The 14292-nt window shown below is 64.2% G+C and overlaps 1 protein-coding gene across 2 annotated transcripts; it reads right to left on the bottom strand.

The window, feature by feature from the left end:
- Positions 1-1607: 1607 nt before the first annotated feature.
- On the bottom strand, positions 1608-12000 carry MED17 (mediator complex subunit 17). Of its 2 annotated transcripts, none has more exons than XM_037504741.2 (12): positions 11733-12000; positions 10424-10590; positions 8670-8889; positions 7720-7856; positions 7555-7639; positions 7005-7157; positions 6221-6351; positions 5514-5698; positions 4818-4955; positions 4445-4562; positions 2819-2978; positions 1608-2195 (listed from the first exon to the last, which is right to left on the bottom strand). In XM_037504741.2, the coding sequence occupies exons 1-12, from the start codon at positions 11968-11970 to the stop codon at positions 1984-1986; spliced, it is 1944 nt and encodes a 647-aa protein (XP_037360638.1). In that variant the 5' UTR covers positions 11971-12000; the 3' UTR covers positions 1608-1983. The 2 variants fall into 2 exon arrangements, with proteins under 2 accessions (XP_037360638.1, XP_037360639.1); XM_037504742.2 differs by having other exon boundaries at positions 7720-7835.
- Between the last annotated feature and the right edge of the window lie 2292 nt (positions 12001-14292).

The raw sequence follows: 14292 nt of genomic DNA, 5'->3' as shown, positions 1-14292 counted from the left end.
CCCAGGAGGAGCTGGGCGCTGCCAGGGCCCCTCCCTCCGCTGCACTTTGCACTTTCAAGCCCCCAACTCTGGACCCTCCCGTGCAAACGTTTGGCTTCCGGAGCCGGAGCCTGTGTCCCGGAGGGTGGCCAGGCCAAGCCGCGAATAAACCCGTGACGCTGACGTGAGGCCGAAACAAGCCCAGTGCGCGCAGCCTCCCCAGCGGGAGCTCGCGGGGGGCCTGGCCGGGATGGCTGGGGTGTCTGGCCAGGTGGGGCGCCCGCGCCGGCCCCGCAGCTCGGGACGCGCGCTCCTCCGCCGTGACCCCCCACCCCCACCAGCGCCGGCTGTTCCTGAGAAACAGCTCCCCGCCCGCCGCCGGCCCCTCCCTCGGAGTCTCAGCCGCACAGCCGCCCACGCGCTCCAGGCCGCCCCGCTCGCAGGAGCAGCCTCTCCACACGTTCCCGACAGGCCCGGGGCCCGGGGCAAGCAGCGGCCCTGCTGCTCCCATTCGCAGGGGGTCAGTGCCAGCCTGGTGCAGTGGGCGGCAGGGTTCCCGCAGCCAGCCTGCCCCTGGCGGGCCACGCGGGCACCCACCACCCCGACACCCACCGCGCCCTGCGCACACGGGGGAGCGGCCAGCAGGGGCCAGCACGGCGCCTCTCCCTGCGTGGCTTCTCCCGCGCTGCCGGGGCCGGTGGCGGGAACTCCCGCGACACAGGGGCCCGCAGCGGGTGCGTGGCAGCCGGCTCCGGTCCCGAGCTGGCTCAGGACAGGCAGAGGCTGCCGTCTGCGGCCCCCCAAACCCGTGACAGCGGCAGGAGCTTCGCGCCTTACTCACCCGGCCCTTCAGCAGGCGCCCCAGGCACTGGGCGCAGTGGGTGGCCCTGAGGTGCCGCTGCAGCCTGCCCAGCCGCCCGGGGCCGCACGCGCAGGGAGTCCCACGAGGTGAAGCGACCGAGGCCTCGGAGCAGCTCTCCCCACGCCGGGAGAGGCGCGGCCTCGGCCAGCGGGCGCAGGCAAGGCCCTAAGTGTGGCGGCGCCACGTGGCTCCCGAGTTGGCTTTTGAGACAGGAATACCCAGGGCCCCCGCGAAAGCCGCCAGTGGCGTCAGAGACGGAAAGTCCTACTCTGATGGGGCCCCCCGCCCCCCCGTTGTTCACACTGACCCCGGGAGACCCATAAAGCTCGGCCTTCCCTCGGGCACGCCGCAGGGCTGGGCTCCACCCGGGGCGCGGGGCACACCCACACACCGGCACGAAGCGCCCGAGGAGGCAGAGCTGTGGGTGGACCAGGACTGGCCGCAACAGGATACGCGGCCCGCCCGCGTGGCAAGGCCGGGAACCCCGGGGCAGAGCTGCGGCAGGGGTGGCCGGGGGAGGTCACGCATGCTGAGCACCATCCGGAGCTGTTCTGCGAAGTTCTGAGGGCCTGTGAGCGACGGGTGCTCCCCGCAGGGCTGCAGGGGAGGCCCGGGGCCGACCCCGGGGCGGCACCCAGCCTGGTCTGGGGGCCCCGGCCCTGGGCTGGCCCACGCTGGCTCCGCTCGCGCACGCGGCTGAAGTCCTGACCAGAGCGGGTCACGGCCGCTGTGCAGCGCCCTCAAGGACCTTTTGAACAAACGGCGGCACGAGAGGTGAGGAAAGGGGCTGCCGGCCTCGGCGGCACGGGGCCTGGAGCTGGCCGCCGCGCGCTTTATTCGCTTTATTACACGCCGACAAAGGCGCATTTGAAAAAGCAAATCCGAACGCACGGCCGAGTCACCCCCAGGGCTGACGGCAGAGTCACGCCCTCGGGCCGCACGGGGCCTGCGCCCCACTCCTGCTTCCCACGCTGTCACCCGCAGAGCGAGCGCTTCACACCGCCGGCAGACGCCTGCTGTTGCTTCCCAGCCTGCCTTTGGAAGGGCCCTCCTCCTCGTGCTTGCGGTGGGCGAGCAATCAGGTCAAGCCAGTTTCCAGAAGTTTCTCTGGAAAGAAACCCAGGAAGCGAGGCGGGCGCCGGTCAGAGCAGGCAGGGGCTGAGGGCGGACATGAGCAGCTCCATCTTGCAGACGAAGTTGCGGCCCTCCATCCGGCTCCACTGCACCTCCCTGAAGGGCCCCCGCAGGTGGCTCCACTTGCCATCCTGCAGGACGTCGCTCTTCGGGAGGTCTTTGCACTGGTTTCGGGGAAACTGCACCATGATCTTGCTGCCACTTTCAGGGCCATTTCGAACTGCGGACAAAGCAGAACGTCAGCCCGCTCGCTCCCAGCTGGCAAGGCCGCCCGCCACCCACACGCACAGGACGCCCGTCCCAGGAGCTTTGCGCCTCCGCACACCAGATGCTGCGCACGGGGTCTCGGCTCAGGAGAGTCAAGTGTCTCTGCTCGCAGGACGTCCTCATTCAGCCCTAAACACTCGTGACGGGTGAAGGGGCGATTGCCGCCAACCCCTGACCTTAGTGAGACTCACGCTTTGCTCAAGGACATTCTGACACGACCGGCTGTGACCGGGAGCCGGGCTCGGCCTCGCCTCATGGTGTCCACAGCAGGCGACAGAAAGCTCCACCCGGAGCCGACACCCCGGGGCAGTGGGCAGCTGGTGCAGCGCCCGCCTGCCCGGCCCAGGCGGCCTCTGCCCACGCGTGCGGCAGCTTCCCCAAGGCTCGCTGGGAACAGCTTCGAAGGACCAAAGCGACAGAGCTGAGGGCGGTTTGCACACAACCCTCAGGAAAAGGTGCGGTCACCAAACACCCTCGTGACCACCTCCGGGGCAGCATGGCTGCGAGATGACCGCTGGGCAGTTGCCAGCAGGCAGCCAGCCCCGGCGGCCACTGCTCAGCAAAGGCAGCCCGTACCTGAGATGGCATAGTGACCGCTCGGGGAGGCCACGGTGATGGCGGACGCGTTGCCAATGCTCTCGACGGGCCCCAGGCCCACGTGGTTGCTGAAGCTCAGGACCTGCCAGCCCATGACCTTGGCCAGCTGCTGCACCGCATGCACCTGGTGCTGTGACATCTGTGGACGGGAGGGCCTCTGCTGACCGCCAGCCACTGCCCGCCACACCGGGGCTGGGCCCATCTACCTCAGAGGCGTGATGAGGGCCAGGGTCACGGCAGCCCAACGCGCATCAGCCTGTGTCCGTCTGGCTGACACGGGCAACCCAATCCACCTCAGCCCACAGGGGCGCCCCGGGCCGCTGCCCACACTCCCTGGCGGTTCCGCCCCCGCACCCTGCAGGCCCATCCTCAATGCAGACCCTGGCAGAGCCGCCTGATCAGCCCCAACAGGCGCAGGCTCGACCACAGCGCGCCCCTCCCAGACAGCTCCAGCCCGGCCCCATCCTGCTCCCAGCCCTACCCAGCAGCCTGCACCATGTGGGCACGTCCGCCGCCTGGGGCCTTCCATAGAGGGTCACCCAACAGGTGCTCTGCCTGCTTGGCCCAAACGAGATGCAATGAAAATATGCGGCTTCGCTGCCTGTGGCCTCTGCAGCGCCGGTTCGATCCCCGGCCACCGGGGAGGGTCCCACATGGCGCGCAGACCTCTCCTGCCGCCCGCTGCTCCCCTCAGCAGTGTACTTCGGTCCCTCTGCCTGTTCTGCTCCCCGCTCTGGCTCTGGTGGATTCTCTCACCCTCCCGCCCTTCTGACTGTACCCAGTGCTTGTATAAACAAAACAAACAAACAAACAAACAAATAAATAAGAAAATATGCGGCTTCGGCGGGGGCGGGGTGTTTTTAAACATTTTTCTGTGGAAGGGGTCTCCCTGGTGGTGCGGGGGTGACGTCTCAGTGCTATCAAGCTAGTGACAGCCACTGTGGTCTAAGTTTGATCTCCAGCCAGGAGCTGACCCACGTGGCCCAGCAGACCTCTCCTGTCTCCCGCTGCTCCCCTCAGCAGTGGATTTCAGTCGATCTGCCTGTTCTGCTCCCCGCTCTGTCTCTGGGGAGTCGTTTCACCCCCACACCCCTGGTCTGCACCCCACCTCTTGTGTGCATAAATACATAAATCTTTAAAAAAAAAACAACAAAACTTTTTCTGTGGGAGAGACAGCGCGCACACTAGGTTTTTAAAACCTTTTTCCCTCAGAAGTCAGGAGTGCCTGGGGCGGCTGCATGGAGCAAGCAGGAGAAACGTGGGTTTTACTTCACGAAGGAACTGAGAAAGGCCCAGAAGTTCTCCAGCTCGTAAGGGACAAACACTGTGAATACTGGGGCTGGCAGTAAACCCAGAACTTCCTGCCTGCACGGACCCTGGAAGCGCAGGTGTCTCAGGCCCAAGATAGAAGAGCCCACCCGCTGCCATGGCCAGTGGCCACCCACGCCCTCTGGCTCAGCAGCTTCTCTGGCAGCCGTGGGCCCCCACTTCTCCCCAGCCCTTCACCCCAGAGGCTGCAGAGGGCCCCTATCCGCCCCCACGGTGCTCCGGGGCCCGTCCCCCTGCCACAGCTACGGGAGGCTCAGGCCGTAGAGCCAGGCCCACCTGGGACAGCAAGAAGTCCTGCAGCTCCTGCTCCCGGTGCGACAGCGCGATCACCCGCCCATCTCTGTGCACGACCCGGATCTGCTCCACGCCGATGTTGAGCTGCAGCTGGATGGACCTGCGCGTGCCACACGCACAGGTCACACTCGCACACATGCGCTCCAGGCCGGCCGCGCCACCCGCATGCCCCGCAGGTCACGCATCTCTGCGGGGAACGTGTCCACGGAAATGGCAACGTTCCCCAAATAACCAGGTGAGCAGACGCATAGGAGGGTCTGCCCGAACCATTGCCCCTCACGGGACTGTCCTGTCACCCCAAATCCGGAGGCCATCACCCGCCGCACCGCACCAGCCCCGCCCAGCCCGCGCTCACTTGCAGATCTGCTCGTAGCCCTGCGACGTGATCAAGACCTTGACGCTGGACTCGCAAACGTCGTTGATGCTGGACCAGTGTGCCTGGATCTGGGGGTCCTCGATGCGGCCCGCCAGGCTGTCGATGGTCGCAGCAGCTCTACGGAGGCAAGGCAGGGGTGGAGCAAAGGAGGCAACTGTCACCTCCACGTCCCAGAGGGGCCTGGAGCACGACAGGCCTGGCTCAGCCGCCGGCTTCCCGCTGGAGCCAACCATCTTTCTCCGCCCTTCACGCCCGGGTCAGCAGCCACTGTCAGAACCCCTGGGGCACAGCTGGACTCCAGAGAGAAGGCGAAGGCAGGAGGGAAGGCGAGAGACCAGAGCAGCCACCGAGGACCAGGAGCTTCCTTGCCCCTGGCCTGCTCCTCAGGGACAAAGGGTGACGCCTCCGCCCGGACAGGGTCACGTGACTCAGCGCCGGCATCTCCCGCAGCCCAGGTGGCACTTTCAACACGCTTGGGCTGCGTTGAGAACCAGCACAGCCAGGGGGCCGGGTCGCCAGGCATGCGGGCCGAAGGCCGGGTGTGTCTCTCACGACCCAGCACCGCTGTGGCAGCCCCTTAGCGAGAGACCCTGGACCTGTCACCCTGCAGACACCGCCTCGCCCCGGAGTCCAGACACATCGCGGGGGCGGGCGCAGACCCGAACTCGGCCTCACCTGCTCCTCAGGAAGATGTGCTTCGCCTGCTTGATGATTTTTTCCAGAAGCCCCTCGTTAGACTGTAGTGAATTAATTTCATTTTTATCGAAAGCTTGAGGACCTGAAAGTCTCATTCTCTTGTGGCCAAAAGGCGCACTGGCGGGGTGCGGCATCACCACGGGGCTCAGCGTCTGCTTGTGGAACTGTGAGGACAGCAGCCATTGTTGCAGAGACTCCCACCCCGGGGACAGGGCAGCCCCCAGCCCCCCTGGGGACAGGGCAGAGCACTGCTCAGCCCCCACCCCCCGGCACGCATGGAGGCCGCCCGGACAAGGCAAGCACCGCCGGCTGGGCTCCACGAGGCGCGCCTGAGAAGGGTCCTCCATGTTCATTGATGTGAAAGCGAAATAAGCCAGACACTCTGCGGGTCTGAGAACTGCCAGGGTCAGCGGCTGGTTACTCCACGCCACCCTAAATCCCACATGGGGTCCACCCCACCACCCACCCCCTTCCACCGGGAGGGCGCACTGGCGCCCCCGCCAGGCTAACAGCAGGACCACAGCACGTCCAGACTGGACTCTCGCACCCTGGGAACAGGGAGGAGAAGGAGGAGGTCCTGAAGTAACTCTCCTGCCACGGCCGGAAGAACCCCCGCCCTGGGCACGAAGCACACACACTCGCCCTGGCCTGGCAGGCGGGGGCTGGGGTGGGGGTGTGATGGTCACCTCTCGGATGAGCAGATGCAGGCTGTGCTCCAGGACGTACAGGTGGTCCTCGGGCCCCTGCTTCTCGGCGGTGCAGCGCTGGGCCTTCTTGTCACCGGAGGAGTGGCACAACGAGATGGACAGCTGCAGGTCTGCGCGGGGGAGGGCGGCTGCGTAAGAGCCCCGGTGCTCCCAGACGCACACTCTGGTGTGACGAGGGGGCCTTGCGACCGACGTCTTTACGTAACTCCCAGACACAACCACCCCCACGCGGCGCGTCTATCAGGAGCTGCCTGAGCGGGGCTGCTGCTGGCCTTGACCGTGGCCAACGAGACATGTGACCAGAAACCATACGTTCATGTTTTTAAGACGCCTTTCTATAACAAAGCAACGCAAAGCACGCGGCGCTGACGCGCCAGAAGGCACTCTGCCCTGCGCCCATGAGGCCAGGACCCCGAGCCCATCCTCCAACGGCCCGAGGAGGCGCTTCTCAGAACCCGGCCAACGAGGCTGTGCAGACGCCGCCGTGATCCTCGGGGTGGCCTGACTGCTTCGGGGCAGCGGAACTGAAATCCACCATTGGGGTGACGTTTAACAGACGGAGCATCTTCTCACTGGCCGCCTCACGGCAGCCGCTGCACCCTTTCAGGAGTCCTCAGGCCCCGGCGCCGCAGCAGCAGCTTGGCGGGGGTGCCCTCCCTGCCCACGGGGGCCACTCCCTCCCTGGTGCTCTTACTGCTCCCCAACATACCCCAACAGCTGCTGGTGGGGCCCCCACACACAAGTCCTGCTCGACCTCACTCACTTGGAAAGGGCTGGGAGAGGATCTGGTTTTTCACCACGATGTGCGGGATCTGTGACTTGATCTGAACGGCCTCCCGAGAGAGCTGGGCGAAAATCTCCTTACACAAGAGAACGTTCTGTGCCGCTTCCAACTTGGTCTGCCAGTGCGGGGAGCCTGCAAGGCAGGGCAGGTGTCAGTCACCCGGCCGTGTGGCGCGGTGAGAGCTCGACGCAGCAAATTCTTCCCAAATAGAGAAATCCCGACTCTTATACGAAGAGGACACGCACGGTCAGCCGCGTCCATGTCTAACAGTTAACGCTCTAAACACGAGTCTCCCTGAGTTTTCAAAGTTCACACTTCACTTTCTGAGAGACCCGCTTGGCACCTGAGAGACCCTGAAGGCTTCTGTGCTTACAAAGGGCGAAGCGGGCACCCAGGATGGCCCTGCACCCGGAGGGGCAGCGGGGCAGCGCATGCCACTGCGGCTCCAGGTGTAGCGTGGGACCTTTGGGAGAAAGGACCGTCCCACCTGCGTGCCGCTGCGGGAGTCAGAGGGCAGAGCACGACTGACCTGGCTTTGACTTGGGCAAAGGTCGCCTGAAGAGGTTCACTGTGCCCAGGTCGCCGATGTCTGGGGCCTGCTTCTGAATGGAGACCTACGTTGCGGTACAAAATGGCAGCACGTCAGCTTCTGGACGACTAATAAAAAACCACCAAGACACGCCCTGGCCCGTACCTTGATGTAGGCAGAGCCCTCCAGGTCACTGGGGATCTGGACGTCCAGGGGACAGTAATCCTCGGGGATCTTCTTGTCCAGGTCTATGTCTGTGTTCTTTATCACCTCAAACGTGCCTTGATGGGGAAAGAGAGAGCCTGGCAGGTGTGAAAACAGGAAAATAAATGTAACGAACACGTTAGCAGATGTGGCGCATGGGACGCTACTTTTGCTGCCCTGCGCGGTCCTGCAACGCCGCACAGCTAAGCTCCCGCCACAAGCATGTGTTTTACGCCCAGGTTTTTCTTTTCTTTTTTTGAAAAGGATTTATTTATTCATGCATACAAGAACTGGGCAGGCCAGAGGCGCAGGGGTGAGAGGAATCACCAGAGACAGAGTGGGGGAGCAGAGCAGTGTGCCCAGGTTTTCGAGAAGGCTAATCCTCGTCCCCACGGCTGACTGCGTGCCCGTTCCGATGCAAGGCGCATAAACTCTGCCTTTGAGCCTCCTGTGAAATGTACCCAAGGGGTTTTTCAATTGAGTCTAAATTATCCATACACAGAAGAGTAATTTTTTTTTTAACCCTGCCCCCGGAAAAACAATTTTTTTAAAAAAATTTATTTTTACACAAGAACAGGATACAGGCCAGATGTGCGGGAGGGCAAGAGGATTCACCAGAGACAGAGCGGGAAGCGGAACAGGCAGACTGAAGAAATACACTGCTGAGGGGAGCAGCGGGCGAGGCAGGAGAGGTCTGGGCGCCATGTGGGTAGCTCCGCGGCTGGCCAGGATCGAACCAGCGCTGCAGAGGCTGCGGACAGCTCCACAGTGCGGCGCTCAACCGCCTGTGCCACCAGGGAGGCCCAAGAGCAATCTTGTAAAATGTGAGGACCTGTAGCCTGCTCGGGCCTAGCGACACAGAAAAACGGGCTGAGGAACGGCGCGGCATCAAGCCTGCCCGGCGTCCCTACCTGCGCTTCTGTAGCTCAGGTCACCAAGGATCTTGTCTCCAACTTTTCTCAGCTTCCAGTGCTGCCGCAGCCTCAGCAGCTCTGAGTTGAAGTCCCTCTGCAGCTTGTTCTCCTGGTTCTCGGCGACTGACTTGGTCAGCCGCTCCGCCCCCTTCAGCAGGATCTGCGCCGCCCCTGCCAGGGACTTCTTCTTCGAGATCAGCTGCAGGGTCTGAGGGCTCTGCCAGGAGACACGCAGACGGAGCTGCACGTTATTTTTCAATCACATTAAAGTGATACGTTTTCCCAACAACAAAATGCCTCCCGAGAAGAGCATTCAGGAAGTGCAGGAAAGCACGGGGGAGCGTACATAACACGCGTAGTTTTAAGAACCAGTGACCGTGACCTGATGCTTCGGTCAAGACGAAGTCACATCCAACCCGAACCAGCACAGCGGGGCACTAACCCCAACGGGCCACCACAGTGACCCTGCCTGGCCCAGGCCAGGCCCCTCCACGCACGCACCCCCAAGAGCGCCCCGTCCGCCGCCTCCACCGTTGCTCTCGCGGGAGCCTCCAAGGCCGGCTCGCAGCACCCCTGCGAGGGCAGAACCACCCACCTGCAGCCCCGCGGCCCCCTGCCCGAAGCGCCACCCGGGACCGGCCCAGCAGCACTGTGCGAGCTCAGCCGACACTGGCCACCGGGGTGCCTCTGGGATCGGGGCGGAGAGCAAGCAATGCGAATACCGAATATTCTTCGCTGAACGCTGCTTTTTAGAATTCTGACAAGAAATCAAAATTATCCCACACACCCAGAAGCGGCCGTCACCGCCAGGACAGCGCGCTCACCAGACAGCTCCACACCCGAGCCTAGCAAAACGCAGTTCCTGTGTGTATGAGTCAAAAGCACCGAGCCCCACACACGTCAGCACGCTACCTGACAGTAGGAAACCTAATTCCAGTGTTCTGGGAGCGCAGGATGCCTGAGGGCGCTCCAGGAAGAGCAGACAGGGGAGGCCATGGGGGTGGGAGTGCTCATCTGGCCCTGGCCACCTGGCACAGCATTTCGCTATCTGGGCCTTTGTTTCTTTTGTTTGTGACATGAAGGAAACAGAATGAAAGCCCCTAAGAAGCCTCAGAGCGGCGCCTCTGGATTCTGAGACTATCAGCACCGAGTGATCACAGTCAACTGGCTGTGTTCGCACACAGGGCCCTTGCCCACCACCCTGACCGGGACTTCCTCAAGAGCCTGCTAAGGGTCTCCCCGAGCCCTGCTCTTCGCCCGCCAGTTCCTCTTCCTCTGCCGCCCTTCCATCCTCTACACTCAAAATCAGAGTGCCTCGCCGGTCACCCCACCACCATCCCGAGCTCTCAATCTTCACTGTAAGTGGGTCCAACCCTCCTCAACAAGGAAGAGGGACAGAGAGTCAGTGGGAGACAGACTTAAAGACGATACCAAGTCACACAACGAGTGAGGGCAGAGGAGGGTCTGGGCCTCCAATGTCGATACTATCCCGCTTTCACTACAGATCCGGGACCCAAGCTGGAAGGGCCTGTTACGGTTCGGGGACCTGATAAAGTTATGTCATTAATGAAACCGAACCCTTCCGAGGACCACAGACCCATCGATGACATCACAGATGGAGGCGCAGTGTCACGCCTTCCTTTCAACCTCTTCACATCTTCATCTGGACTTAGTGACACGGAGGGGGCACGGCCTGGCAGCGCCGCTGGGGCTGGCTACCACGGCACCACGCTCCCCGAGCATGCACACACCTGTTTGGGAGGAAGCGTGTCCTGAGAGACAGGGTCAAGAGTCATAAACTTCTTCTCCCTGACGATGCTGAGGACATCGTAGAGCACGCACGTCTCTGTCAGGGCGCTCCTCAGGCTGTTCCTCACCGAGTCCCACGGCCAGAGGGAAGGCTGGAATTTCACCAGCCCTAAGGAAAAAGGGCAAACACACACAAGTATCAGCAACGTCGGACAGAAGGCGGAAAGGTCATCAAATGTTCAAACGCTCTGAAGAAATAACTCCTCCTTCAAACACTCCCAGGTTCACCTCACCCCTCCGCTGCCGGGTCTCCGCAGCCAGTCAGCTCCCCTGCAGTGGCAGAACAAGTCTGGAGCCTGACTTCCACAGAGTAAAGCTAACTTGACAACATGGGAGGTAGAGGACCCTTCTGGATAATCTCTTATTTTGATTTGCTCCCCGCAGAGCTCACGCCAGACACACACGTCCACATGGAGACCTATTTCAGCCTCTTCACTCCGCATGACTCTGCCGTGCAGCAAGTGTAAGTGGCCTATTTAAGGGACAAGCAGGTGGCCCTCCATGCCAGGCGAGCCCAGCACCTCCACACATCTGCACACGGTACGGCTTCGCCTGTAGGTCATGCTCATAGCCATGATGTTAGTGGTTCCAAGGACACACGCATTTAACATATCTGAGGAGTCCTCGACTGCCAAGCTGTCTCCCAACAGGCTCTACAAACTGATACTCCCAATGCAGGCGAGTAACAAGCCTGTAAATTCATGCTACTCTTCGGCATGAAAACAGCATCTTAATGTTTTCACTTGCCTCTCCCTAGAGCTTCGCTCCGTGAGCTGCCTGTTTATCTTGGGCCTATTTCTCCCGAGTTGTCTCTTTTTGGTTTGAAGGGGCCCCTCAGGGAGCTCTGCGACTTGATGGCGTCTTTCGCCACTATTTTAGATTCTGTCATTGTTGTGCCTTTTCCCTCCTGACTTGTATTCCCAGCTGGTCTCGCCTCCTCCCGAAGTCACAGTCTACCTTGCTGCGTTCCGTGTTCTCCTCTTGCACTGCGGTCCTGAAGGAAACGCAGCTTGGGGGAGGCAGGAGGCCTCCCAAATGGATGCCAATGCCGAGCCACCTCTGCATCCCTGCTGGCTACTGACAACGGCGCCCCCAAGGCCCTCCTCCCGCCCCGCCAGTCTGCCATCCCGGTCCCCCCGAAACAAAGGGGCCTGGGCTGCTCAACCCCCGGGAAGCCCCAGGCGTCCCGGCGGCGGCCCGAGCGCGCCGGCCCCGGCCCTCCGCCCCCGCCCCGGCCCCGGCCCCGCTCACCCTCGTCGTCGTCGGGGTCGGCGCCCGCCCAGTCCTGCGCGTCGCCCTCGGCGCCCGCCGCCTCCTCCTCCTCGGAGCCCGAGCCCTGGCTGAAGTCGATGCGCTGCGCCAGGCGCGCCAGGTTCTGCGACATGGACAGCGGCTGCAGGTAGGTCTCGGTGCCGTCCAGCCCCACCTCCTGCACCTGCTTCTCGCAGGCCGACTCGATGCTGATGCGCACGGCGCGCACCCCCGACATGCTGGCGGCGGGGCCCGGGGGCGGCGGCCGGGGCGACGCGGGCCGGAAGCGGGCCGGGCGCGGGGGCTCACGGGACGGCGCGCCGACTTCCGGGGAGGGCCCGACTTCCGGCGCAGTCGGGGCTCGTGGACGCACTTCCGGGGGCGCGGCGTGCGCCTCGCGGCGGAGGGGAGCCCGGGGCGCGTGGGCGAGGGGCGGGGCGGCGCCGAGACGGGGGCGGGGCCGCGGGGCGGGGCCGGGGACAGGACGGGGCGGGGCGTCGCCGACGGGCGCGGGGGCGGGGCGGGGCGGGGCGGGGCGGGCGCAGCTCGGGCCGGCCCCCGGGAGAACGGGGAGAACGGGCGACTCGGCGGCCCGAGGCCTCGCTGCGGGGCGCGCGCTGGGACCGCGGGTCCTCGCCCGGCGCTTGGGCGGCCGCGGCCGTCGTGGGGCCTGCGGGGGGCGCCGGGGGTCCTGGCCGGGGTCACGCGGCGCCGCCCCGCGTCCCCGACACCCCCGGGGCCGCCCCGCCTCCTCGCCCCCCCCGGCGCTGCGCGGGCCCGCGGCGCGCTCCGGCCGTCGGCGGGCGCTGACCCGGATGCCGCAGGCCGCCCCCGCGCGTCGCCCGCCGGCCCGGCTGTTCTCGCGGCCGGGCCAGACCCCAGCCGGGGAGCGGGCGGCCGGCCCGGGGCGGCGGAGGCGGGAGCTCCCGGAGGAGGGCGCCGGGCGCGGCCCACGCCGGGGAGGGGGCGGCCCGGGGGCGGCGGCGGCCGCGCGGAGACGCGGCCCTCCCGGGACGGTCCGTCTGCAGCAGGACGGGCGCGCGCGGGGGGCAGGGCCCCGGGGGGAGACGGCCCGGGGCGGAGGCGCCCGCTGCCGGCACACGCCGGACACCGTGCGGGGAAGGCCGGGGGTGCGGGCGCCGCCCCAGCCCGTGAGCACGCGGGAGGAGGAGGGGCTGGGGGAGGAGCCCGTCCAGGTCCCCGGGGCCCTTCCCGTCTTTCTCTCGGGGTTGGGCGGCGGCCGCGCTAGGGCCTCGCCGGAGCGCGGCGCGGGCCCGGGCGGGAGAGAAAACGCGGGCGAGAAAGTGGCGACTCTCAGGCCGGGGCGGGGCTCCCGGGGCCGGTGCCCTGGCCAGAAGGCCCCGCGGCCCCGCTGCCGCTCCAGGCCCGGGAGGAGACAGAAGGGAAGAGAAAACCAGGGCCCTCAGCAGCCGGCGGCCCCCGCTCCTCCACCCGCTGCCGTGCGCAGCCTTCGGGGGCGTCCGGGGGCGCCTCCCGGGTCTGGTTCCATGAGGCGCCCCGGCTTTCAGTCAGGCTGATGGTGAGAAGAGGTGCTGCTGCCGTGGGATTTCATGAGGCTGCCCCAGTGCTGCTGCTTTCCCTAAAGGTTGTGTCTGATTTTTGTTTGAAATACCGCCGTGTCGTCCGGATGACCGGTCACCGAAATCTTTCCGTTTTTCGTTTTCACCGTCTGCTGCTGGTGTAGAGAAGCAGCTCACTGCCGTGCGTTGCCTTTTGTACTTGGGACCCTCTCTGAACGCCGCCCAATAAAATGTCGCCACAGACTTTCTAAGAGGTCAGCCATGTTTCCTGCTGGAAAGAAATTATTTTTTCCCCTCTTTTCAATCTGTTTCCCCTGCTAGATCCGCCATCAGTTAGTGATATGGGCAGTCTGCCACACGCCTGCTTTTTTTTTTAAAGATTGATTTACTTATGCGCACAAGAGCTGGGGTACAGGCCAGAGGCGCAGGAGGGTGAGAGGATTCACCAGAGACAGAGCGGGGAGCAGAACAGGCAGACGGACGAAATACACTGCTGAGGGGAGCAGCGGGGAGACAGGAGGGGTCTGCTGCACCGTGTGGGTCACCTCCCTGGCCGGGGATGGAACCCGCGCTGCAGAGGCTGTGGACAGCTTCCCAGCGCTGTGCTTAGCCCCTGCGCCCCTGGGGAGGCCTAACACACCTACTTTTAAAGCGAGACACACACAACTGTAAAAACTGCTTCTCAGGCCACTGTGTCAGCTCAGCCAGGCGATCCTGTTTGTTCACAGCGGCCTCCCTGCTGTTTCTGGAACACACCAAGTCCCCTCCTGCCTTGGGACCCGTGAATTTGCCCTCTGAGGCTGTTTCTCCACCAACTTCCTGCCTCGTTTCTTTCAGGTCTTGGCGCAAATGCCTCTTTGGCAGAGGCTTCCCCTAACCTTCCTGTGCAAAACAGGCAAAGGAGTTCAATCAGCTTCTGAGGCTGAACTGCTGGTAACTTCTAAACCTCACCCTCTCCCCTTCGGCCTGCGTTGGAGCAAGCTGGTGAAGAGGTTGGCTGCTCCTTTCTTGGGAACTTG

Source organism: Talpa occidentalis, unplaced genomic scaffold, assembly GCF_014898055.3.
Source record: "Talpa occidentalis isolate TD23 unplaced genomic scaffold, MPIMG_talOcc4v2.1 talOcc4.12, whole genome shotgun sequence".
NCBI classification, from domain to species: Eukaryota; Metazoa; Chordata; class Mammalia; order Eulipotyphla; family Talpidae; genus Talpa; species Talpa occidentalis.
This window is presented reverse-complemented; position numbering and strand designations above follow the sequence as displayed.

What these genes read in the sequence shown, in the direction of transcription:
- MED17 (XM_037504741.2), bottom strand. Translation starts at nt 11,970, where the DNA reads ATGTCGGGGGTGCGCGCCGTGCGCATCAGCATCGAGTCGGCCTGCGAG. An exon ending in TGCATCTGCTCATCCGAGAG is followed by an intron (nt 5,699 to 6,220) that starts GTGACCATCACA and finishes CTGTCCTCACAG; the next exon opens with TTCCACAAGCAGACGCTGAG. An exon ending in CACATCTTCCTGAGGAGCAG is followed by an intron (nt 4,956 to 5,513) that starts GTGAGGCCGAGT and finishes TTGCCTCCGTAG; the next exon opens with AGCTGCTGCGACCATCGACA.